The 26,899-nt window shown below is 39.0% G+C and overlaps 1 protein-coding gene across 1 annotated transcript in view; it reads left to right on the plus strand.

The window, feature by feature from the left end:
- SPOCK1 (SPARC (osteonectin), cwcv and kazal like domains proteoglycan 1) overlaps positions 1-26,899 on the plus strand; it is a 270,292-nt gene that overhangs the window by 139,243 nt on the left and 104,150 nt on the right. The window contains exon 4 of the mRNA XM_071443258.1: positions 14,671-14,785. Coding sequence (XP_071299359.1) covers positions 14,671-14,785 — 115 coding nt within the window. The remainder of the gene's footprint in view (positions 1-14,670; positions 14,786-26,899) is intronic.

Below are 26,899 nucleotides of genomic sequence, written 5' to 3' on the forward strand. Positions count from 1 at the left end.
CAGCAGTTCAAGCAAATTCCAGAGTTGTGAATTATTCATTACAGGAGAATGAAAGATTCTAGCTGTTCCAGTCTCCTCTTTTTGACAGCTCTATCAAGCATGAGAGACAAAGATATTGGCACTATAACAGCATGCAGAGATGGGGTCATTGACCCCACCTGTCCCTACTGTTTGGTTTGCTTTTTTTCTTTTAAAACATGGTGGGAGCAATGATATGTATTGCTCAGCTATCAGCTTTTTCATGGTGGCAAGAATGTTTATGTCTACTGTTATTCTATTTCCATTTGTTACTTTCTGGCGTGCTCCTTTTTCTCAAATGTGTCAGCAATACAATGAAGTATTTTAATCCTGTAAGTGACCAAGGCTACTGTGTAGATAAGCATTTCCCTATTTTCCTGTTGGTTTTATCTTATGAGTCATTTAGCAAAGCCCATTTGAAAGCAGAAAGTGAAATCCTCATCCCAAAGAAGGCAAAGCTTCCACCGGTCTATGATAATGTCTGGTGTTTCATCATTGAAAGATAAGTATCTGTAAAAATATGGCCATTTGCAAATTTGCATATTCTCTGATGGAGGCACTTAGTACTTCCCATGCAGGTAATGGCTCTTCATGGATGATGACATTTCTATAGCAAGTTTTAATTGCCAGTGAATGCCAGCAGAGGAAGTTGTGGATAAACAGCTTTTTAAAGGATCAGCACTGCAACTCTAACACTCTGGGATTTTAAGCAGGATGAATACCTTATTTCAGATTACTTACAGAAGGAAGCAACTATATGTTCATTTTATTTCACTACAAAAACCTGACAATCCACTCTCTGTAAAAATACACTTCACTTCTCTGTATTTGTATCACGAGCCTGCCAAGCTTCCTCTTCATCTGTTTGATTTCTCAGGCTTCAAGGAAATAAGAAGGGTCAGTAAAGCCTTTTAGCTGCAGCCTTTTGGTTTTGTCCTGTTTCCTTCTAAAGCCAAATGATCCAGAAATCGACCTGAAACGTAGTTAATGATGTGAAATTTAGATATGCTAGCAAATTATCAGTAGGAGAACATGCTGAGTTTCAAATCATCCTGCTGCCTGGAAAACTGCTGAATTAATTAGCTTGATAGGAAACTTTAAGGAGGAGCCACTGAGACAATCCACTGGAAGGAGGAAAGAAGGATGTTTCTGTGGAAACAATGACATTGGCAGTTTGACACCTCCTGTTCTGAAGTGTTTGCCAAGCCTTTGAAAAAAATCAATCTATAAATTAATGTCAGTGTGGCACCATCCAGTTCAGCAGACTGGGACCAGTAGTAAAGGCTACTACACACATGGACTAATGGCCATGTCCCACATAGAATCTGCCCTGTTCAAGGAGCCCATTAAGCCTAATAAATATCTTGATTGTTATTGACTGTTCAACTCACATTAAAAAACCTCCTATGGTAGTCTTCCTTTAGAGAAAAAAAAATCACGAAGATTTGTGGGCCATTTAAAAATCTATAGGGCATGAAATTGATACTGTGTGAGAAAGAGAGAAAGGAAGTCCCTCATTAGGTCTTGCACATTAGTACAATGGCTGTTACTGTAGTTTAATCTGAGGTTTTGTGATATTTCCTCATAACTCATTTGTACCAGGCATGCACATGGAATAATACACTAAAATCCTGTTATTTCTTTTAATTATATTTTCTTAATGTCTTTACTTTTTTTTTTTTTAATCTATATGTACTGTCTAATCAAGGGATAGTTAAAGTGAGTAGCTGAATTAAACACCCTGAACTGAAACGCTGACTCTCTGCATCCAAATTGTGATGTATAGCATAAAGGCTCTCAAGAGAATTACAAGGGCAGAATTACATTTTTACTCTGTTGTTGATGAACTTAATGGTACCCAGTCCTGAGGCTGCCTGTGTGGCAGCAGCTGAAGTGATGTGCCAGTGTTCCTTGTGATGGAGAAGACAGGACTGGAATATAACTGCTGCTCAGGCCTATTAGTTTGTACAGCTGTTCCCCACCTCTGGATCTCAGGAAAGTTACTTTAATGTCCCAAGTGTTGGAAAAGGGTCAGAGCGCAGAGCATGAAGCTCTCAGTTATTTTTTTTTCCCTTCTGCACTCCTGGCATGCTCAGATTGTCTTCAGTCTTTGTTCTGATATGACTTTGAGTGGATTAAAATTTTGAGTTAGGCTTTCTGTCAGCATCTGTATCCTGGAAAGTGCTGTGACATCAGCTGGAAAATGATCTTGCCCAAATTATAAATGCAAATTCAGTATTCATGTCAGACAAACACATTTTCTCTGAACAGATTTTAATGTTTGACTATGGCAAAATCAAGCTAAATTCATTTTCCAGTTCAGTGTCAGCCCAAATATCACAGGGGCTTATTGCAAACCCTATGAAGTAGAGAGGAGGAATCAGAAAGGAGCAGAGATATGAGATACACCCTCACTGAGAGGCTTTCTTACTGAACACCTTGCTCCAACCTCTTCTGGAAGTTTAGAAGACCTCTTTGTAGTGAAGTATTAAAATGGCAATTTACTGATTAAAAGCAAATAGAAATATATATTCTGCAAGAGAAGCAGTGGAATGGACAAACTGTGCTGCAATAAAATTTCTGTTTTCTCAACATCATAGCAAATTTATATAAATGGACATTTTTTATCTCCTTAATACTCAGGTCAATTGTTCTAATTGTCATTTTTCCATAAGGATCTTGTTTGGAACTGGAAAGTATTTGGGGCAATGCCTCCAGATCTGTCTAGAGACTGATCAGACAAGTTGAATCTGGAAATATATGTTCCCTGAAAGACAGTAAACCCCAGTTTCCAATTCCATTGTTAATGTGTGTTTAAATGATTCATCTTTACTCATACATAGGGACGCTGTTTTATCTTTGTTCTAATAAAAAAATATCATGTACATCAGGAACCCTGAATAATTCAGGCTGACTTCATAACTCAGGGAGCTTACTCTTTTCCAAGGCTGTTCTTACCTAGGTGTTCCAGAAATCAAGCAATTCTCTTATGAACAGTTGTTCCTCTGTTGTAGAAGTCAATTTTAGTTACCATGCTGAGTGCAAGGTTACAGAGTTTGCTGTTGTATTGCCTGAGGCAGCTTCAGCTCTTTCTCTGTAGGAAAAGGACAAAACAACATTTTAGTTATTCCGCAGTTACTCGAAAAAGGAGCTGTTCAAACTTTAATTCTCCATAAAAGATCTTCTTTCAGAATTATTTTAGCTAAATAGTGGCAAGAGGAAAAGCATTTCTCCTCTGTCAGATGAGATCTTCATCAATGCATTTTTTGAGAAACATAAAACATTTTAATTAAACTATAAATTCCTTAATAAACTATGAAATCCTTGAAAGCCTTCTAAACATTGGGTTTGTGTGTTTAAAAATTATCACTTATCAAAAGACCTATCATGATGCCCTGAAATGCATTAATGAAACAAGAATTGTAGCATTTGTCAGAGAGCTATAAAAAGACAACTTTGATCAGCAGCAGCTCTCTAGATGTGATCTTTTGTTGTTAAAAATTAATTTTGGGGTCTCAAAACTGAGATAGTAACTTCAGGTTGTGTGAATTAAATATTGGATTATGAGATGTCAGCAACTAAATTGTAGCAAGGAAAAAAAACTATAGAAAGAACCTAAGCTTGCTTTTTTTTCCCTTCTGTACATAAATTCTGCAGTGTGGTACAAGTCCTGTGACTTCACCTTTTCGTTGCTGTCATTCCACTCAACACTTCTAAACTGCAATGCTAATGCTTTTCCTTGTGACCACTTTCTGTCTTCCAGCCCATTTGACAATCTGCTTTTTCCACTCCTGAGGTTACCTGCTAATTTTACCCTTTTATCTCATTCTGTGCAGAAAAGTCACTGATCTACTTTTAGAGACTCCCAGTCTCAAAATTTCTACCTTTAACACAATTCCAGCAATTACTGATCAATTCCAGCAGAGTGGAGTTAATTTTTACAAAATGATTTTGTAATTTAGGAGCTTTCATCTTTATTTGTTTCACACTAGAGCTTCTCTCTTGCATTTTGGAGTGAGGAATGGTATCAGACATTGCTTGTCCTAGAGCTTGTTTCTGTTAAACTCATGCTTGAAGAAGGAATTCTCTATGCTGTATTTATATTCACTATACTTTAGATCTAGGCAGGCTGGGTGTTTGTCCTTTCATTTATTTCCCATTTAAACTTCTTCCAGATATCAATTATATGACTAATTGATTATCCATAGAGAAGCTTCATCTTTTCCTGCTTAGGTAATTCCTCTCAGAAGCAATGAAAATTCCATTAGGCAACAATCTATTACACCAGCCAGCCCCAGCCAATTTCCACTTCTGATGTGTTTCCTTTATCTGGATTAAGTACAAGCCATGGGCAGCAGCAGCAGAAGTAACACTCATCATTCAGAGTATTTTTAATTCTGTCTGATAGCTAAAATCTCTATAACTTAATGATTCTAGTGGTTTCTTCTGACAATAAATTCTTTACCTGTAAATATACAATTCTGTGGTTTTTCCATTTCATCCCTAATCCAGAGGTGTTCACAGAACACTGCCCATCTGCAAGGTTTTCCACAGTGGCATCACCTTGGCAGGAGGTGCTTCCACATCATAGGACTGAAACTGCTGTTTTCATAATGAAATCACTCTTTCAAGAGCCTTTTATTTTAGTATTTGTTTTGCTCGGTGCACACTAAAACTAATGTAATATGGAAATAAATCTTCTGTCGCTGAAAAAGATGAAGTGTTTTTCCCATGTTTCCATGGAGACAATCAGGCTGCCATAAATGCACATCAAATGGCTCTTAGTTCTGCAGAGTTTGACTTTTCTGAAACCATTCCCTTACAAGTCATTCTCAGGCTCCTTTGCTTGTGTTCTGTGATGCTTTCCAAGAGTCCCAGGCTGATTTCTAGACAATGAGTTTTGCTATCTCCATTTTAAATGCTGGGAAAGATACTGGAGCACAAAGTGACAAATTCCTTTATCTCAAGGGACAAAGAAGGCAGTGATAGAACAAGAAGGCAGTGTGTAAGGGTGTCCTTTCTTTGCTGCCCCATTGACTAGGACTGGCACTGCCCATGCATTAATGTTCTAAGAGCACTAAGAAAAGGTGCAAATTTGGAAATTCTTCCTTGACATATTGTTTTAAAGAATGTTATCAGTGTTCTGGCTTATTCATTAAGTAGAAAATCAGAGAAGCATAGAGTGTTTTGGGATGGAAGGGACCTTAGAGATCATCCAGTTCCAATCCCCTGCCATATGCAGGGACACCTTCCTCTACACCAGCTTGCTCCAAGCCCCATCCAACCTGGTCTTGAAAACTTCCTGGGACAACTTATACATTTTAAATACAATAGCTGATAATCTTTTCAGCCAAATTCTGTTTCATTTATCCTAGAAAATAAGCTTAGGAACTTAATGGGAAAAGTAGATTTTTTTCTCATTTCCAGAGCAGAATGTCTTCCCTCCCATTTAAATCCAGGCATGTGGAGATAGGCAGCAGCCTGTCTGGGAATTGCTGTAACTGTGACAACATTGACATTCAGTCAACAAATAGAGCAACCTCGTCAGCCTTTCAGAGAACTCATACCCAGAATTTTTGTTGCTTGCTTAGCTCTCTACAGTGCTGTGTTAGGAAAGAGTTGTAATTATGCATACTGAAATACTGATTTGTAAAACCAGTTTGGTCCTTATTTTTTACCATTTGCTGATGGAATCAGTATTAACAGTGATGTAGTTTTTCTTCTGCGTTAACTCTAAAAACAAGGATTAAAAGATGTACATGTTGTTCATGTTTTGAAATGAGATTTAATGACAAAAAATATATTGAATAATAAAATGTGATTGGTTAAATATTCTCTGTGAAAAATACAGAGGAGTTACTTTTTCAATTTTTTTTTCTAGTCATAGTTCATAGTATTAAACTTCATTACAGCTTTTAATCAGAGTTGGAAAAGGGTTCAGTATCTTATGAATTAGCTATCTGAATTAAATCATAGCAATTTTTTACCCATCATATTAGTACTTCAGTTGAAGTATAAATTCCAGCAACTTCAGAAGTACTACAGAAGTGTTTCACAACAAGCAATGCAAATTCTCTCTGAGCACATTAAAACATATATTTGTATTAATCTGAAATGGGAATGGTATATTTTTAATTATGCATGAATAATTTCAAATATTATTTTCTCAAGAAGGTATAACCTGGTTTGTTTTCATTGGCCTTGGAGTAAAATAATGTGTATTAAATTAAATCCCACTAAATAAATTATAATTCGCTCCAGTGTAACAGAAAGCAGAAATAATCTAAGTCAGTTCACAGGAGAAATTATATTCAGTATTTCAAACTTACCATAGGATTGTTAAGTCCAAGCATTCAGAAATCTCAAAATTAAATTAAATATATTTTCTCCTTTTAATTTATTTATGATGATATAGAGGTTTTTTGTATGGTTTTGACATTATTAAAACTTTCTAGTTTTTATTTTTAGTATTTTCCTAGCAGCAAAGAGAATAAAATCTTTCAGGCATTTGGAAAGAAGCAGAGTTCTGTTCTGGCACTGGGATCTCGAGGTTTAAGGAGATCAGGTGGTGTCACAGGACCCAGTTCAATGACAGATATTCAAAATGCAGCCTCAGCCTCTTACAAAACTTAAATCTGATTTAGAATCCTTTGGCAAGGTGTTACCAGCCAGCATGATCTACCAGTGCAGAGCTCCCAGGCTGTCTCTCTTTTCATCACGCTCGTTTGCCAGGAAATTGAAGGTGGGAGTCCAAGGGAGGGTGCTCCATTCTGATGAGGGCTGGCAGGTCTTGGAGCACCCAGGGGCATCAGGGCAGCTATGGCTCTCCCAGTGGATCTCTCCCAGTGGCTCTCTCCCAATGGATCTCTCCCAATGGCTGTCCCAATTGCTCTCTCCCAATGGATCTCTTCCAATGGATCTCTCCCAATGGATCTTTCCCAATTGCTCTCTCCCAGTGGATCTCTCCCAATGGATCTCTCCCAATGGATCTTTCCCAATGGCTCTCTCCCAGTGGATCTCTCCCAATGGATCTCTCCCAATGGATCTTTCCCAATGTCTCTCCCCATGGCTCTCCCAATGTCTCTCTCTCTGCTGGGGCAGAGCAGGGAAAGGCCGGAGTGCTGCAGATCCCTGGAGAGCCTGGGGACAGGGACCGTGTCCTCGCTGTGTTGGTGAGAGGCCGCAGAGCTGAGCAGTGGAAGGAAATGGACACCTCTAGCTCTGCTCCTGTCCTGAGGGTCTCACAGCCCATCCTGCAGAGCTGGGCCCTCCCTGCAAGGCAGGCACAAAGGGTTCAGCATTTCCTCCCGTTCCACCAACTAAAGTTTAGAGCAGTGTTTTGAAGCTCTCCCTTCTATCCCAGGAAGTTTGAAGCTGGAACACCTGGGGTTTTTGGAGACTCTAAACCAGAAGCTGTAGAGCTGCTGTCATTAAACATCTGCCAAAGCCCTCTGAGTCCCAGAGAATGGGGTGATTTTTATACCCCACTGCTCCCTGGAATTAATAATTGAAAATAACATCTGACCAATATGTTTCTGTCAGGGGCCTTTTTTAAGTCTGTTTTGCCTTCAGTGAGATATGCAGAAACACACCCTTGGGTACACATGCAAGCACAAATGATCCCATAGTGGAATTGCCTGGAGCTGAGGGAACACGTGGCTCTGATTGTACTCATTGCACTGATGGGAGTGAGCCATCCTTGCATGTTGGGGAAACCTTTGCCTTGAGGGCAGGAGGGTTGTTTGTGAAAAGGGTCTCTGCACTGAAGGTTGTGATTTTCATTATCACACCCACCAGTAGAAGCACATTTCCTAACTTCCAATCCTGCCCTATTTCTCTTTTCTTTGCTTTTTTTTTTTTTCCACTGAATTGGATTTCTGTGTATTCGTCAGAAAATTTAATTTAAATACCAAGAGTCCTTATCCTTTTCTTCAGAAAGGAAATCTGCAGAGTCCTTTGAAGCATCTTCTGCCTTGGATGGCCCTCAGCAATGTCAAAAGCAATTATATGTCAGTTATAAAAAGCGATTTTTAAACTGTCTGTAAAAATTAAAATAGCTGTTTCTGTGTGCTGTATCAGCATCTTCAGCCTCTCAGATGTTAGAGTGCTCCAAAACAAAGCTGTACAAAAATACTACACAGAGATGGAGCAAATGTTGCCAGTTTGAGATGTTATTGCCTAACTGCCTTGGGAAACTCCATTTATTGAAAATAATTCACATACATGTTTGAAACATTCAGTAATTAATTTTCAGCTGAATTGATTTCTGTATCCAAACTGCTCTGAGGAGAGAGAGAGAGACTTAAATATCAGAGCTGGTGGTTGGAGGACATGTTCTCTCCTAAACTTGGGGTTGGGCTAGCACAAATTTTAGCCCTAATGAAGCTGAATGATTTATGCCAATATTTGCAGAAGCAGAATAAAACAATTGGTGTTATTTACATTTGTATGGTGGGTGGGTCTTGTAATCTGTTGTTAAATAAAAATTTTTAAGACCAGAATTATTAACAGTATCAACTCTGAGAATAAATGTTACACTTGGCTCCAACAAAGAACAAAGTCTTCTGAATGGCTATAAAAGCCTGAAACTCCATCAAGAGCTTCCTGGGACATCTTGTCCATTCAAGGGGGGTGGGCTAGTCCCATTGCACCTGGATGGAGCCCCAGTGACAGTCTGATCCCAGCACATGGACTGGCTCAAGTTTACCAGTAGGGCACTGGAAACTTACCATGCCAAGAGAGGTGCTCTTTAGGTTAATATGTATTACCATGTTCACCTTAGAAAAAATAGCAGAAATTCACCATGAAGCTGATGAAGCTCTAACTCTGATGGGAAGGCTGTGGCGTACTTCAAATAACCAAAATGTTAAAGCCAAAGCTGGTCTTAGCCAGCATGCCTTGGAAACATGTTGTTTCCCTCATAAAAATCAAAGGGAGCTTGTAGGAATTTTTATTAACGTGTTTCACCTGGCTTAATGGCTCCTTCACATTTGCTCTATGATGGTTTTCATGGAAGCATAGAGTAAAATTCCTCCAAGGCCCTACTCAGCAGCCTCAGTCACTTTCTCTTTGGTCCTCACTCTGCTGGAAGTGGACACACGATGCTGATTTGGAACCTTCCCTCCTAGATCTGCAGTTGACATTAAATGCCATCTGAGTTTCATGCTGAGAGGGCAGGAGGAGTCAGAGCCTTCTGTCCCCTGCCTGCCCAGAGCTGTTCATCCACAGCTTTCCCATTCCTGCCCTTCCCTTCCCTGCCCATCTCCTGGCCTCTACAGCCAGGAACTGTGCTTTCCTTCTCCTGCCTGCTTGTGAAGCATAGCTGGAATCAAGTAACACATAATGATATTGAAATGCACACATATCATGTAATGCATCATTAATTGACTTTATTATTGATCTCTTTTGTATTAAAATGCACACTAGGATCTTTGTATTGAAAACAGCAGGTCTCATTTTCCATTTCATCATACCTCCCCAGCAGATGTTCTTTTCTTGTATAGTCAGAACAGTTCCAAGGGGATTGCATAAAAGCAACTGCTCTTGACATTGCATTATGCAGGCCTATTTTGTCACTGAATGATCATAGTGCTTATTGGCAGGCAATTTTAAATACAAACCCCCCAATATTTACATAACACCGTCTCTTTTTATTGTGCAGTTCATTTCAGCTTCACTAAACAGCTACATTTTGAAAATACTCTCTTCCCCCTGAGGAACGGTCATAAAAACAGAACCAACCTCATAAATCTTGTTGTGAACTAGTTGTACAGTTTCTGCAGGATTACACATCCATTGCTGTGAGACACTGAAAGTATTTATTTGTTATCACCCTTTTAAAGTCAAATGTGTGAAAAGCAAATTGGCTCTGTTGTGATTAACACAGTGACCCACTGGCACAACATATGGAACTACATCCTTACAGAGCAACTTCCCCCTCTACTGCCATTGACTGAACTAAGATTTTCCTGCGAGTCATAAGTCTTTTTTTATTGTGGTAATAAATAAAAATGTGAAATGTAATAGAAAAGTGTCTCAAACACTGTTGGTAGGTCTTTGTCCAAAACTGATTTATATTGCAAATCCACAGCTCTGGTGAATGGTGCAAGCAGGGGAGAGGGAAAGTGTGTTCAGTCCATAGGGGAAAGTTCTCTGGGCTGCTGTGTGGAGCTGGGACAGAAAGAGATTTGGGATGCAGTTGGTGTTTGTAGCCCTTTTGGTATTGGAAAACAACATCACCATATCATTAGGAGGTTTTTAGGAGAATGATGCAATCCTGCAATCCCTGGTGTTTATCATCTACCAATTACTTTGGTCTCTCTCTGATATTACCATAGAAGATTTATCATTTTAAGAGGGAACTTAGGTTGCTCTGCATAATAAAAGCTAGGCCAGGAAAAAAAAAAAAAGAAAAAAAAAAAGAAAAAAAGAAGAGACTTCTCAGCTCTGAGTACCAGGACAGCTTCCCAGAAAGCAAATGTCAGCAACAGAAACTTCTGGGTGTGAAGTGAGGAAGAGTGAGATTCATGAGCCAAGATGATATTTTTCTAATTTCCTACATTTTTCCAAGATAAAAATCTTCTGAAAATTGTTATACTGAGATGTCCAGTATTATAATTCAGGCAGCTGCCTCCTGGGGTGGATCCTTCCCTTGGAGACCCAGTATCCATGGGAAATTCTCAGAACAGGAAACCATGGAGCCTAGGTTCAAAAAATGATAGGGAGGATGACTGAAGGGGTTTTCATCAGAGAATTTTTGTCCAAGTGAATCGTTTAATTGCTGTACTGGCTGGACACATATCTCCCTACATAAATGTTGAATGAATGCTCAGCCACTCTAAAGTGAGATTAATTAATCATATCAGTTTCACCTTCAGACTCAGCCTAAAGAAAAAGTGGGAAAATGTTCACATCTCAAAGCCAGGCTTAAGGTATTTTTGTTATTACTGTGCAGCCAGAGCTGAGTGCAGACTCCCTGACATAGTGAAGGGATGGCTGTAGTTTTCCTTTCAAGCTGATAAAGTAACATCTTCTTGTCACTTTGTTTATTTGTACTTTTAGCTCTTCATTTTCAAAGAGTTCATACTCATTGCTTTAGGACAAAAAGAACTGTAATGACAAATATGGTTGTTATGTTTCATCTTACTCCCAAGGGTGTGTTCTTCTTCCAGTGATGAGCATCTGCTCCTAGTCATGTAGAAATCTGATTAACAAAGCATGATCTTTGATTAGCATATTTCAGAAATTGTTTCTTATTACAAACTCTCCTTAGGGCTTGTCTTGCTTAGCAGTAGAACAACCTTCCAAATGGATTTAACATGTTGAGGAACTTTGCAGACATATAAATCCCTACTTTGAACTTTTATGTTCATATGGACCATGCATTCTGCATAAGTGGGGAAAAGAATCTCCAGAAATAACAATCCACATCATGGGTTTTTGCTGTATTCTGACAAAGTCCACACACTTTGGCTTGTATTTAATAAATTACTGTTTTGAACTGCATGTAAGGGTTGTTTGTAATGAATAATAAATGATGCTTCTATTATGTGTTCCATTTAAGGGTTTTCATGAGGTTTTCCACCACTGGTCCTTTATATTAGGGAAGATTTTGATGCCATGGGCGTTGAAACTAATGACAATGAGATTGAATGCCTGTGGGTGAGAATTGAGGGGAAGGTCAACAAGGCTGACATCCTGCTGGGAGTCTGTCATTGTCCACCCAACCAGGAGGTGGACAACTCATTCTACAAGCAGCAGGAGAATGTCTCAGGATCACCCACCCTTGTTCTTGTAGGTGACTTTAACCTACCAGACATCTGCTTGGAACTTAATACAGCAGAAAAGAGGCAGTCCAGGAAGTTTTTAGAGTGTGTGGAGGATGACTTTTTGTCACAGCTGGTGGGTGACCCCACCAGGTGTCCCAGTGAGGGACTGTGTTAGACCAGTTGTTTGCAAATAGAGATGGGCTGGTGGGAGATGTGGTGGCTGGAGGCTGCTTGGGGCACAGTGATCATGAAATTTTAGAGTTCTCAATACTTGGTGAAATCAAGAGGATTTATTGTCAATATTATTATTGTTCTCAGATTTTAGAAGCAAGTCACTGAGGTATAGAGAGTTGAGGCCAGATTTGTAAGGAAATGGAGGCTAGGATTTCCACCCACATCTTTTCCCATTGCTTTCCTTCCTGATGATTATTTAACGGTGTTTATTATTTTAGAATAGACAATTTTTAAATTGCAAAATATTGAAAGTTGTGTTCCTTTTACCAGTAATGTATAGTGTGATGCTATTTCAGAACTGCATGCATTTTTATTGCCTTAGAAGACCTAAATAGCTCCTGGAATGGATTCACCAATTAGAGTAAATTTTACTGTGAAAAAAACACTTAAGTATTGTAGCTGTGCATGATGTCTCATAGACCATGTGGGCCTAAATTTTGCTCCTTATTCATGCCAAACTAGTATTGACTTTCCAGGCTAAAGCTACATCCCCACTTCTCAGGTTTTGGCTGATGGAACACTGAGCACAAGGCCAGGCTGTGCTTCCCAGCAGCCCAGAGCTCCTGGCAGCTCTTAGCCCTGGGCTCCCAGCCAGTTTGCACAGCGATTTTTGTTGATGCAGCATTTTGCTTCAAGGATGTGTTGCCAGCAGAAGCAAACAATGTGCATGGGCTCCAGCAACAGAGCAAGGCCAGCTGCAAGAGAGCAAAAGTTCTGGTCATTAATTTGTGTGTGGATATGACTTTTGAACTGCCTCAGCCACTGAAACGATGATGTGGTGACCCTGCACACTCCAAGTGGTGCTCACTCATGAAAGGCTTTGCAGAAGGGGGGTGTTTCACTGGTTTGCAGTTTAAGAATATCCAGGTAGACAGCCAGCTCAGGAAACTGTGGCTTGCCATTTAAATCCCTGTCAAAGATGTGCCTCAGTCCTTAACTCAGTCTCCAGAGAGAGTGAAGTAAGAGGATTAAGAAGGTGTCTCTCACTGTTTGTGTTCTGGGAATGTAAAGGGCAGGGAATCAGATACTTCTCATCTGTCTGGCTTTAAAAAAGACACCAAAAGGCAGCAGTAAAACATCCCCGAAGAGCTTTGACAGCCTTTGGTCTTTCCAGTGGGACAGACCCTGTCTGCTCAAAGTGCTTATGTATTTTCCTAATGGCAACACTTTGAATGTTGCTGCCTTATTGTTTATGGTGTAGGAAACAGATGGTCTCTTCTCCTTCCTTGTTCACTTCACCTCTTCTATCAGTTTTAATGGTTTAAAAGAAAAAGCTTTTAGCACTTTTGCTTTGTTTTTACGGTTTCCCCCTGTCTTGCACCAAAGGCATTCCAGTAAATACATATGCACTAGTGAAGCTTAATTGCCCATCACAAATGTGTAATGGGTGTTAATGTGGCAGGAGCTTGTAGCTGTGGCTGTTTAACCCAGCACAGAACAGCTGCAGCACTTCAGAGCCGAAGGAAAACAGAAGAATCCTCTGCTTGTTGGAAATATATTTGCTCTCAGAGAAATCTGGTACACAGCAAACTGAAACTTCTTCTACTTCAAATAGTCTCCTTTGAAAGTTTCTCTGATTATTCAGTAGAAATCAAAAATGGTTATCATAAAGGGCAATTAAGAGCTTTAGACCATCCCCAAAATGAAAACAAGAGTTGCCCATTTCCAAGAATGGACCAAGATGTGAGGAGATATGGGAGAGGAAAAATGGGATTTAAAGACATTGAAGAGGAACAGAAGTCAAATCCATGGCAACAGAATGTCCAAAAAGAGCTTCTGTAAAAATCACTTCTCAAACAAAAGTGAAATTTCTCTGTGGCTGGTATGGCAGAGACTTTCCTTCTGACATGTTAACATAACCATATTTTGAATACTTGTAATTCATTTTGGCAGAAAATGTCTTATTGCTGATTTTAGAAACCTTCTTTTGTAGAAGAATGAATTTAGACAGATACAAATGGGACAAGAGCCTGGACATGTTTGCTCTGAGATGGCAACTCATTGTGCTGTCTGATCCCAACTCTGACAGCACTGCTGGTGCTGCAGGTTGTTGTGTGAAAGCCAGGATTATTTTGTTGCAGCTTTTCTACTCAAGCATTTTAAATACAGGGGATGCTTAGCTGTAAAAATTAAAAATAATCTCTGAAAATATTATGCCTGTTTTACAGCAGCTGTGAAATTAAATTTATTAGCACTCTGCATTATATCAGTTATTAGTAAGCTCTAAAATACCGGTCATTTTGTTATTTGAGTACATTTTATCCAAACATAGCTTTTCTGTGAAATAAACAGCGTGATATAGATTGTTAAACCAGAACTTCATCCCAAAGTCTCGTGTCTAATATTAATGTGAACACCAATTAGATCACTGTTCAGTAATGAGTCTTTAAGGTCTCCATCTACCTTTCTGTGTAAACGTCTCTACTTCCCATGCAGTCTGAAAACAGCAGCACATACTATAAAATATCAAAGTATTTGTTCACTCACATGGGGGAGTGTTCCTTCTAACCAGTTGTCACCTGCTGGGAGAGCCCTCTGCGTGCATTTCTCACTTTCTTTTTTTAATGATTTGATAATTTAATGCTAAATCTTTTAAATGATTTAATAATTTAATGATTCAATAATAATAATAATTTTGACTTTTTTATAGCCCTTGATCCATCCAAAGATCCCTGCCTGAAGGTGAAGTGCAGCCCACACAAAGTGTGCGTCACCCACGACTACGAGACCGCGATTTGCGTGAGCCGCAAGCAGCTGGTGAACAGGTGAGGAAACTTCCCCTTCCTCCAGGCTTTTGTGTCTGCCACAGACACCCAGTGGGGGAGAAGAAGGAAAATGAGAAAACTCCAAAATTTATATTTAAACCCCCATCATTTTACAACATTCTCTTAAATTTTAATTTGGGTTAAGAAAAAAAAAAAGACAGACATTTTATATTTATAGCTGAGGCTATTTAAAAAAGATGACCCAGAACATGCTGCATCCTGTGGTGTGGATTGCAGAATTCTCTCCCAGTTCTGGGAGGGATCTTCTCCCCCCAGAGAGCAGTAATTATGCATATTTTAGAAACTGAAAACATGAAATATGAAAACACTGTGCCAGAAATATCTACACTTCTGATAACTTAATTAGAAGTAATTAGCAGGAGATTAACAAAGATTTTTTTTAAATGTATCAAACGTCTGCTTAAATTTGCTAAAGAGCTGAAAAATGTTGGTGGAATTTTGTAGAGCAACTCCTTGAGAAGTCTCGTAACTAGAGAAATCTCCAGATCAGATTGCTGAATGACTGAATTAAGAGCAAATGGCCTAGCTAATATGTTACAAGGCCAGGATGTTCAAATTAGACCACAGAACTTCACAGAGAGAAGCTACAAACAGAGAGAAGCTACAAACAAAAGCCTACTGATCATGGGTTGAGATATGTTACAACCAAGAACTGAGAAATTTATAAACAAATGTTGAGAAAAAAAAATGTGACTTTGCCCTATTTTGGAAGGAGAGCTAGTAGAACCAGTAGGGAAATTAGAGTTGAGTATCTCCAGAGCTCAAGACCCAGAATTAAACTGGAAGAATCAGCCCCTCCACCTGCCAACAGATATGTAACAGAATAAATTGTGTACTGCTGTAATGAGCAACTCTGAATGCTTGGTCTGCACTTTAAGGAGAATACATTGTCTTGCTTTCATTATGTTTGAGTGATAAATCTGGGGACTGCTATTCAGTTTCTCTCTCTGTTTAGTATGGAAGAAAAAATTTGCCTGTAACACAGCTCAGGTCCCCAAATGTTGTTGTCAGCTAATATTGTAGTTCAGCAACTGTTTAAGCCAAACTAAATTCAGGATGATCTGATTCCCATGTACTACATCTCATCTTTCCTCACTGTCACCTGGTTGAGGAAGCTAATCCTGTAAGAAAAATTAGTCTTTGATTGATAGTCCAAAGTTAATGGTGTAATGCACATGAGGCAGTGTGTTCAGTATTTGGTTTTTAGTATGGAATGATCCCTGGAAGGAAGTTAGGGGTCTGCTATATGCAGTGCTTACACTCTAATGATATTTTTGACATTATGTGGCTTATATTTTCTAGTGAGGAGGGATTGAAACCTGGTTTAAATCCTTGCATTATATAGTAGTCCTTGTGATCCATAGACATAGATGTTGAGCCAAATGCTTTCTGAGCTATTTCCAGTATTTAACGTCTCCAAAGTAGTCAAAATGTTCAGAGGAATGGTGCAGAGGAACTGAATATGCTTTCTTTGCAGAAAGCAAGCTGTGTTTCATGTGATCTCTCTATGATTCCTCCACTGCCTGCAGCTGTTTCAGCAAACCTTTGAGTAGCACTGTGACTATGGAGATGAATCAAAAAGTATTGAAAACCTACTTTGAAAATTCTCCAAACAATTTCCAGCAAGTTTTGCAATGCCAGAAGAACTACTGCTGATATGTGACAGTGGCACATATAACCCCACAGTGGTTTTATTCTCCCTGTACCCAGCTAGCCTGGCCTCAGAGGGCAGATAGGTCAAGGAGGGAAGTAACCAGGGCAAATTGTCTGTTGATTTGAATCAGTGGAGTGACACCCCCTGAAGGTTTTCATCTTCAGTCCCACAGCATTCTATTTTTTTCTATGCCTGAGCTGAATACTGCTGTACATCTGACTCCAGTCATATTAAATGCTGTGTTAATCAGGAGTAAACACATTAAAAGGGGCGGAATTGCACCTATGTAAAACCAGCTAATATCTGAATATCTTAGTGAGGGCACATGTGATAACAATTACCAAATAACACGGTGCTGCTGTGATTGTTTTGCACATCCATGGTGCTTTTGGGTGTGCTCAGGAGGATTTTCCATTTCATGCATCATTATCAACTTGCTGCAGTGGCTTTGCACAGGATGTTGGCTCAGCAGAAGGTAATGGAGAGCAACACCTTTGTTATTGCTGAGCCTCCCAGACAGAGCTGTGCTGGTTTGTGTCCCCCAGTGCCTGCCTGGCTGGAGAGCTGTGGTTTTCCAGGCACAGTGTGCTGCAAACTCTGAAATCACCAGTGCCAGCACGATGCCGTTCCCATTTCATTTCCTTTCTGCTGGAATGCCTGCTTTTTTAACCACTGCAGGAGCTCAGTAGCAGTGTAGAAAATTGAGTTGCATGGGAATGTGTTATTTAAGCTACTGAGACCCTGCCCCAGGGGCAGTCTGGCCTCTCCTGTGCAGCATCTGCAGCCTCCTCCTTCTCTGCTCCTCCTCCCCTGCACAGTCACCTCGTGAGCAGCCCTGGGTCCTGAATCATGGAATGGTTTGGGTTGGAAGAGACCTTAAAAATCATCTAATTCCAACCCTCTGCCCTTTGGATCTACTGATACAATCAGTTGGTTCCTCAATTAATCTTGCTCTGTTTGTAGATTTTTTTTTTCAGTCTCTTGTTCCTTTTCATACTGATTCTGAAAATAATTGGGTTTTGTTTGATTATTATGTACAATTCAGGGAAAAGGGTGTAGCCCAAAGGGAATTTTGCAAAATGGCATAATTTGGATTCCTGTTGGTATATTTATTCATGTTAATTGTTTGTGTTTTATTTGTATGCATTTTCTTGAAGAGCCTATCGCAAGCAGAAAGATGGGAGAACCCAGACAATAACAGGGGAGAACCACTGGGGGTTTATTTATTTTTTTTGTCTTTCTCCATGGGCATTAACCAACTAATTTTTCTTGTAAGCTGTTAGTACTTCAGAAGTTAAGGCAGAAGATGTCTGAGAGGTACTTCAGACAGATAAAGGAGTTTTGTTAGCACATCCTCTCAGCACATACTATTTACAGTATGAATTGGACAGTACATTTAGAGAAAAGGCAAGACTGAGTTGTAATTGAAGAGTGTGAAAAAGATAAATTTGGAGGTGCCTCCTTACATGCTTAATAGTCCTTGTACTAGTGATAGAGTCTTATGAAATCTTTTTGAGTGGATTAAAACCCCTTTCAATTTGGACATCTATGAGGAAAAGTCTTTATTAGCTCAGTTTTGCATGAAAGGCAGTAGTTAATGTCTCTCAAAGTTGTCTCATGCATTCTCAGTCCCTTTAAGCCATTTGTGTCTGCTGGTGCTGACAGCGCAGCACATGGGAAGGAAAGATGTCACTCTTGGGCTCTTTTCAAAAGAACAGAATGAGAAGAGAGGATTGATGTGAAAATAATGGCCATATTAACATGTCCAGGGTTTACAGCTTTGTTCAGTCCATTTGACCAGCAATGACCAATTAATTCATCACTGCAATGGAAGTCACTCACAAAGATATCACGCATCTTCTCTCCTTCTCTGCTGTGTCTTAGAAATCCAGCTACTCACTCACTATTTCTCCAGGACGTTTAAGGATAATGCTACTGACAAAAGAGTCTACTACTGAGTTTCTCACTTTTTTTTTTTTTAAGATCTGGACAAGTTCCCAGATAAAACATCTGTTCTTCTAAATTACACGTCAAAGCCTTGGTCTGACCAGCGTGCCAGTGCTGGCAACTACACCTACCCACAAGGAGCAGACAAATCTCCCTCTCTTTCTTTACAAATCCTGCAGCTGATACACCATTTCTGGTTAGGAAGGACCCTGCTCAAAACAAGTCAAGTAAAACATCCCCATATGTGAAATAGAGCATTTTTGTAGCATTGCTCTGGTTTGCCAGTGAGTGCTTTAAATTGTATCCAAGAGGGGGAGGCAAAGCAATCACAGCCAGGACATCAGTGACCCACCTGCTTTGGAGAACTGCTGGGAGCATTACAGAAAAATCTCTGACCACAGCAAATGCACTTTCAGAGATTTACTGAAAAGTTGTGTGCACATAAGCAAGGATTTGAAACAGTGCTATTCCTCAGTGTCTATGATTACATCAACAATCACCTTTTAAAAGGTGCTAAAATAGGGCCTCTAAACCCAGCCCTGTTGTTTTGCTGTTCTCGCTGACTTGTGTTTTTTCTTGTTTGTCTCATTGCTAATGCTAATGAAGGGTTGGCACAACACCAAGGGCTCCTGTGGGGGTTACAGCCTCCTGTGCTGAAAATTCTGCTCTCACACTCCCAGTGCCCTGACTGATGCCATGGAGGGCTTGGTCCTCAGCTCATTTAATTCTGCCTGATTTATTTGGTAATGTTTATCAAAGCCTGAGTAGGTGAGAAATCCATAGGAGAACCAAACTTGGGTGATGATTAATTATCTTTGGATCAATTAATACCATCAGTTGGCTCCCCAGTTAACCTTGCTGTGTTCATAGCTCTTTTCTATTCTCTTCTTCCTTTTAACACTGATTTAGAAAATAATTGTTGTTCATTTGTGTATTATGTACATTTCAGGGAGAAAAGCATAGCCCAAAGGGTACTTTACATGAATCACAGAATCACAGAATATGCTGAGTTGGAAGAGGCTTATCAAGAACATTGAGTCCAATTCCCAGGACACCCCAAGAATCCCCCCACGTGCCTGAGACAATTGTCCAAATACTCCTTGAACTCTGTCAGGCTTGATGCTGTGACCACTTCCCTGGGGAGCCTCTTCCAGTGCCCAAACTTCTCCTGATATCCAACCTAAATCTCATAAATATCATAATTATTTTCTGCATCTCTAGTGGTCTTGGTGAATTCTGGATGAATTCACAGTTATGAGTTTTTTTTTTTTACTGCAGATTTATTTATGAGCATCAAATGAATTCTTTTGCTGATTAATGTTTTCAGAATTAAGGGAAGAAAACTGAGCAGTTCAGAGTCAAAAGAAAATCTTTTGACCATTGTTTTATTATAAAAGAAAGCCATTTCAAATAGGTTGGATTTTTTCCCAAGTAACAATACAACAATATTTACACATATCTGCAAACTGATTCAAACTCTAAATCTGGATTTTCCTAGGGAAAAAAAAAAAGAAGAAAAGGAATGTTTTTTATGAAAAACTTTTTATCAACCTCTAGTGCTGAGTATTGATTAATCTACTGGCATAGATTTTTGCTTCAGAAGAAAAAGCATTGAAATATTTGATTAAACACACAATCATGAGACCAAATAGATTGCATTAAGTTTCTTTCAAGCAAAGCTATTGTACTGGGGAAATTGCCAGAATTTAGGCTTATTATTCCCAAGGGTTGCTCTGATAGAATCTTGGAGAGTTACTTTAATCCTCAGTGAATGAAAGTTCTAGACATGAACAGGATTGAGTAAATGTTTGTCGTTTGGGGTATTTTTTTGTAAGTTGTTAACTCCAGTGCATTACTCTGTAAAAACTGTTATTCTTACTAATATCCAATCCCTCACGGTACATTGCACAGTTTAACTGTGGCTCATGCTGTTTGTCCACAAAGAGAAATGAGAAGCACGAAAATCAAGGAGAGAGGGGCCTTTGAGGTCACAGCCAAGTGCAGTAGATAATGTGACGTGCAAGGAGTGTGCAAGTGATGTGTGCAAGTCCTTGGAGGAAACTTGAAAGCTTTTACAAATATTTCATCTCCAGATTGCCTGACAACAAAGGTACCTCCACTACAGCACAAGAGCTTGGGATTTTGCAACAGGCAAGTACCAGACACATGGAAATAAGGAATATTCATTTTGTTATGGAGTCCAAGTTGCCTTTTCATAAGACAGAGAGCACATGGTGTGATGTGCCATCAATCTATAAGTGCTCAAGGGGACCACTAACTATTAAGAGAGAACAGCATAAGAGTCTGGCACTATTCTCCATTACAGTTATTTCTAAAATTTTGATTATGAAAATTCTGATCTAAGCATGAACTCCCAAAGGTTAATAGCTTTTCCTCCAAGAGAGTCTCCATCAGTAGCTGCCCGGGATTCAGTCCAAGGATGCTCAAATATTGGAGCAGCACTCGCTGGTGTTAAAAGCAGATATTACTCTCCTGAGCAGGGTCATTTGTAAACTGTAGGTCTCCCCCTCAAAGTGGTCCATTTCTCAGTTTCAGCTCTGCCTACATTAAATTGCTTTTAACTGCAGAGACCATGTGGAGAGGCTATGGAGGGACTGTCTTTCATCCCACACATTGCTGTGAGCTCACTCAGTTCTGAGCCTCCAGTGACCTACTTGCAGCCAGGGGTTTCTGCACAAACACCCTCCAGTTGATTACTTTCTGGAGGAAGCTGGCTATGGTCTGTCCTCTCAGCAGATGAGAATTCATGCTCCTTTTAGGCTATTTTCTGGCTTTCCCAAGCTCTAGGTGTGCTGTTGACGTTGGTGTATTTGAAAACTCGGAGGTAAAAGACCTCTGAACAATTCACAAACTTATGAAAGATCCTTCCTTGACTTTAAGTCAAAGATGACTACAGTCATCTTTAAATTCATATTGAATTACTTTAAATTCATGTTGAAATTCAAAGCAAAAAGAGCTCAAATTTTACACCATGCATTTTGGTATTTCCATGAATTTCCTAACTTCTGCAGGAAAACGTGCACATGAAAAGCCATGGTCAGGCAGAGCACAGATATCTCCCATGGGAATTGCACAAGATTGTCACCAATAGCCTGGACTTCCTGCATCCCAAGGCCAGGTAGCCACTCTGCTTGTCTCTCCACAGAGCTGGTTCATACTCCAGCAGCTTTAGACCTCATTAGAGTGGTGCAAGGTGATGGGCTCTTCCTGGACATGAGTAATTTTTGAAATATATAGTAATGCACAACTCTCTTATAACAGACTTTAGAGCGCATCCTCAATCCCTGTCTGCACAGGCCATGCCAGGAGATGAAGTTGTTCTTGCTGTCAGCTGGGGATTCAGGGTATTTTGCTCACAGCCACCAAGCACCAGGCTGCTGGGTGAGCATCTCACTGCTGAGGTCATTGGCTTTTACCCTGCAGCTCCTGCCTCTCTGTGCTCTGCTTTCCCCTGAGGGAGCTGCAAGCACAGAGGAGGCACAGTGGGCATTGAGACAATCTCCTGCTGCATTGCTCCTTTCAGACCAGCTTCAGAGCCCTCACTGAAACCACCTGAATACTTCTGGGTACCTTTGCTATCATCAGAGCGTTTTTATATTGAACAGAATGAGAAAATAACTTCTTTTTCTGCACTTTAATTAGCATTTATAAATAGTTTTTGCACTTAAAGATACTATTACTGAATGTGTTGAATACCTCTTTGTAATATTCCCGCTCATAATATTTCTAGTTGTATGCTTTTAGCAGTATATAAAAATGGACTAGAAGTGACTTCTTGGATCATTAAGTCTAATCCCTCTGCAAAAGTATAAAATCAACTTTTTCATAAGCCAATCAAGTTCTGTCTTAAAGATAATAAGGTTTTTTGCCTCCTGTACTCCATTTGGATGAATCCTGAACATCCAAACCTTTCTTGTTGGGAACTGGCTAATATCTAGCCTAAGTTTATTGAAATCCAGCTAAAACTTTTGGAGTTTTCCTAAATGTTTCCTCAGTATTTATTTTGGAATAATAACCTGCTATTGTTTTGCTAGATTGGCAAATGTTCATAGTCTTTTCTTATAAATCAAGCTCTCTTACAAAGACATTCCTCTTGGCAGTTTTAATTTTCCTTTGTAGCAGAGATCATTGGGTTCGGCTGCTAAGATCAGTAAAGAAAGAAAACCAAAATTATCATTTCATCTTCTTGCTATTTAAATTCTTTTTAGATCTTTGGTTTTGCAGTGACTCTGAGTCATCAAAAAAGATTTTAAGATTTTAATTCTTATTTTTTTATTTCTGAAATTAATCCCCTTTTTAAAATGGCTGTTCTATCCATGCCTGCTTTAAACCTCTGATGATTCTTCCATCACTCCTCTTGGAATGTGTGCAGCTTAGTAGTCCTTATTCCAGCTGGGCTTTTCACCTGAGCTTTCTGGAGGACAGCTCTGGCTTTGACACTTTGTGATCTCTAAATTGATATATATTGTAAATACATGTGCAGTTTGCTGCTTCAAGCACTCCTGCATAACATGCTGTATTTGTTTCATCCTTCCTAGAAACACACACTAATTACTTTTGTCTGTAATGTAAAACATTTTTTATTTACATGATAACAAAAAGGGGGCTGAGGGAAGAGTTTGAAGTAAATGCCATACCTAGTTCAGCATTACATACAAACTATATATAAAATGCAGTGTTTAGAGCTCTGAGCTCTGACTAATATGTAAGCTAATGTATAATGATGGAATATGCATGTCTGAAACTTAATGTGTGAATGTAAGATCTGCAGCAGATTCACGGGAAACACGAGCCAGCAGGAAAACTTAAATATATGAAAGGTAAAACAAGGACAACATCATGTTTGTTCTTCAGTGGTTTTACTGTCTCAGTGGGTTCTTTTGGAGACTATATATTGGTCATATATAAACCTCTTGGCATGCCTCTTATCAGCTTGTTGAGAGCCACCATCCAAAGCTAAGTTAGCATCCAAAAGTTCCTGTTTCCCTCAGGATAGCTGGAAGAAGGCAAAGTTAAAAGTTCAGTCACCTCCTCCATGGCATTTCTCTGTTCCTGACTTGGACTGTAAGCTGTTGATAGCATAAGGGATGTTGGCTTTTTTGTCGTTTGTAAAGCTTCTCTTGCTCACTTTAAAGTGAGCAAGAAATGAAAACAGTAATTGATATAAATGTCATCTGCTTGGCAAATGTCACGAGATGTGCCAACAAATGAATAGTGAACAAATGAATAAAATTGGAAGGGATTCACTGCCTCTGAATCCTTGTTCTCTAAGAAGCTGTTAGGCTTTGCATATGGAGTAGCCTCATAATTCTTGGATTTTCAATGCTTTTTCAATCAACCTTCATACACTGTCATCACTATATTTAAAATACAAGCAGGTTGGTGTAAGAGGATGTGGGGTGCAGGAGGGCAGTTCCACGTTCTTTGGATTCCTTGTCAGCACCATTACATTTCACCACTGGCCCTGGCAGTCACATGGGTGTAGTTTTGCTTTGCTGTTGTCTGACTTCTTCTATGACTACATTAATCCTCACATGACTTGGAATCTGCAATATTTTCGGGTTTATCACAGCCCAGTAAGTTCAGGACGTATTTCCCGATTCATCTTCTTTGTGTTCTTTATAAAAATCTTAACCATAGAACTGCTGGAAGCAAATTTGTGTTAATATTTAATATGTGCCTGTATTTTTGCTTTTTATCCCTATCTTAAATCTGTTGAGTAATCCAGTCAGTCGTAAATTACTATTTAATGTTCACAAATGACCTCCAATGCACCAAAAAATTATCCTGTGTTTATACAATAATCTGTTTACTGGAGATTCTAAATTTATTGCTGGTTTTTGCTGTAGAAGCCTCAGGACATAAATGTGTTCAGTGGAAGTCTTTTTAGTGCTAATAAAAGCCATGCTTTTGTAAGATTGGGGCTGATGTTTACAGTAAAGGAATTTTATTAAAGTTTTTCTTCAATTTCCAGCATCCTGTTATATTGGAAAAAATGTTACACATGCAGCATTTAAATTCAAATCTGCCTTTTGGTAAATGGCATTATCCATTCCAATTGCAGTCAATATTACAAACAATATATTTTGTATGAAATTTGCAAATTAGGTCTTAAAAATATTGCATTTCATTTGAAGCTGGCCAGTTTGCTGCTTTTTCCAATCACGTGTCTTCCATGTGATGAAGACTCAACACACACAGCTTTTAAACCAACTAAAAACTGATCTTTATTGTTTGCAAAACAGTTTTTATTTTACAGTTTTATTTTACAAAACAGTTTTTATTTTTTTTTATTTTATTTTACCTTTGCACTGCTGAGATTTGCCAGTTATTGCTTCTGAAGCCATTCCCTGGCAGTGAAAGGCACCAAAAACAACAGGCGGAAACTCTGATCATCTGGGTCAGACCCTTCCACACCTCCTGCCTTGAGTACTCTCAGCTTCCTACCCACATGTGGGGCTCTGCTGGGGGAGAGCTTTGGCTCCTCCAAAGCTGAGAGTGGTTTCCAGCAGAGTTCTGCTAAATTTCACATCTCCTTCAACATCCTTCATTTCAGGCACAAAACTTCACTAGGAAAAATGATGAAACTATACCCAAGACTACCCTAAGGAATTCATCAATGAGCTTTCATTTTTGAGTTGAAGTTTGCAAAAAACTTACACTGTGAAGATATTTCCACAGAGGTTTGCCAGTTCCAAACTAGATTAACAACAAAGACATGAATGTCAGCTAAAATAGAAAATTGAAAAAGATAGTCTTTGGTGTTTGATCCTTTTCAGAGCCATGCAATTCCATCTAATGGCACTCTTCTGAGAGAAATAGCACATGAAAACAATGAAAAGGAGCTTCTTGCATCAATCATTTTCTTATTTGGTGGATGTTATATTATCAAAATTAACTTTTATTCTATTACTTCCTCCTTCTTTAATATTTCAATTTCTATCATTCTCTTTTATTAATAAGTTTATGATTGCTTCCCTAGTGCTTGGCCAGAGCTCATCAAGAGTTCTACCTACAGATTTTCAGTTTAGTCATTTTGTATCAGATTTCTTCAACCAATGGACCACAGATGAGATTATTTATGGACATGAGCCACCAGAGTACATTCTGCTCAAAGCTCTGTATGTAGGCAGTGCTAAACATGATTAGAAATCAACCCCAAATATTTTGCTTCTTTAAATGTGTTTGCTCAGGTATCACTGTTCCACTCCCAAATTATGTACAGAAAGGTGATGCTGAGCCATTCACCTTTTAGGCAGAGAGAGCAATATCTTAGCACTTTTGAAAGAATATTTCTTCTATCTCAAGGTTGAAAGCAGTCTTGTAATATATGATGATTTAATTCTCATGAGCATCTTCTACATCTTGAGAGGTAGGGCAGAAAAAATCATGGGCATAAGAAAAATGTTCCTGCTCATTGCAGGGGGTTGGACTTGATGATGTTTTACAGATCCCTTCCAACTGAAACTATTCTATGGTGTCGTTGATCTGTGTATTCATTCTCAGCTGCTTAACCAGCTACAGCATAGAGCTGTCTAAAATAAATAAATAAGTAGGAACTGTATCGTGATAGATTCCATTACATTAATGGAGCATAATTATCACAAAACATTTCTACAGATCTGTGTTATTAAATCCTTGTGAAATAGCAGGGGCAGGAAGATTAACAAGTTTTCAAATTAGTTAAGAGAGAATTATCAAGCCTTCATTTTGTTATCACTTATTGCATTTATGTTCTCTACTTTCCCAATGAAATCCTAAAAGATTCATTACAAGCAAATACAGAATGTTCAGTAACTGCAATTTTAAAAAATAAAAAATTCTGGCACATCCCATAGAGTTATTTCCTATTCCAACTAGTGGTTAAAAAAAAAAAAAAAGATGAAATCTTGCACTACAGTCACTGCAGTTGGTGTAAAATTGCCACCTCTATGAAATCAAATATTGCAATTAGATAAAGTACTTAAAACTATGGGGATTTTATTGTTCTTGGATTAGCTCTTAACTTTGTAGAATTTTCTGTGTAGCTTTTGCTCAGTTTGCACTTGACTCCCTGCTGAGATTTTTTTCAACGCTGGAACATTTTGAGAAAGTGGAAATAGAAATAAGCTCAAAATGAAAACAAGCTTTCAGCTTTAAGCATTGAGTAGATGTGTGCTGGAGTCTTCTGACAAAATGGTTTTCCTGTCAATTCAACAAAACATTTTCTAGCAATGTAAAGAATAGTTCTTGACAAGAAAGTCTCTCACCTCACAAATGTGAGTAGGATGACAAAGAGACCTGGAATGTAGAATGTGAAAAGGAGAGGTTCAAGCCTTGTCACTCAGGTAGAATAGACTTCTGGATCTTCTTTGAGTCATTATTGAATTCTCTTTCCCTGAAAGTCTGGAGGTTTTAGTCCTTTCCTTTGGTGTTAATTGGAGAAGAGATTGATCTCTCCATTAATTATGCCAAATTCACCCAGCAGCCTG

Source organism: Agelaius tricolor, unplaced genomic scaffold, assembly GCF_023055355.1.
Source record: "Agelaius tricolor isolate 1412-34295 unplaced genomic scaffold, bAgeTri1.0.p SCAF_18, whole genome shotgun sequence".
NCBI classification, from domain to species: Eukaryota; Metazoa; Chordata; class Aves; order Passeriformes; family Icteridae; genus Agelaius; species Agelaius tricolor.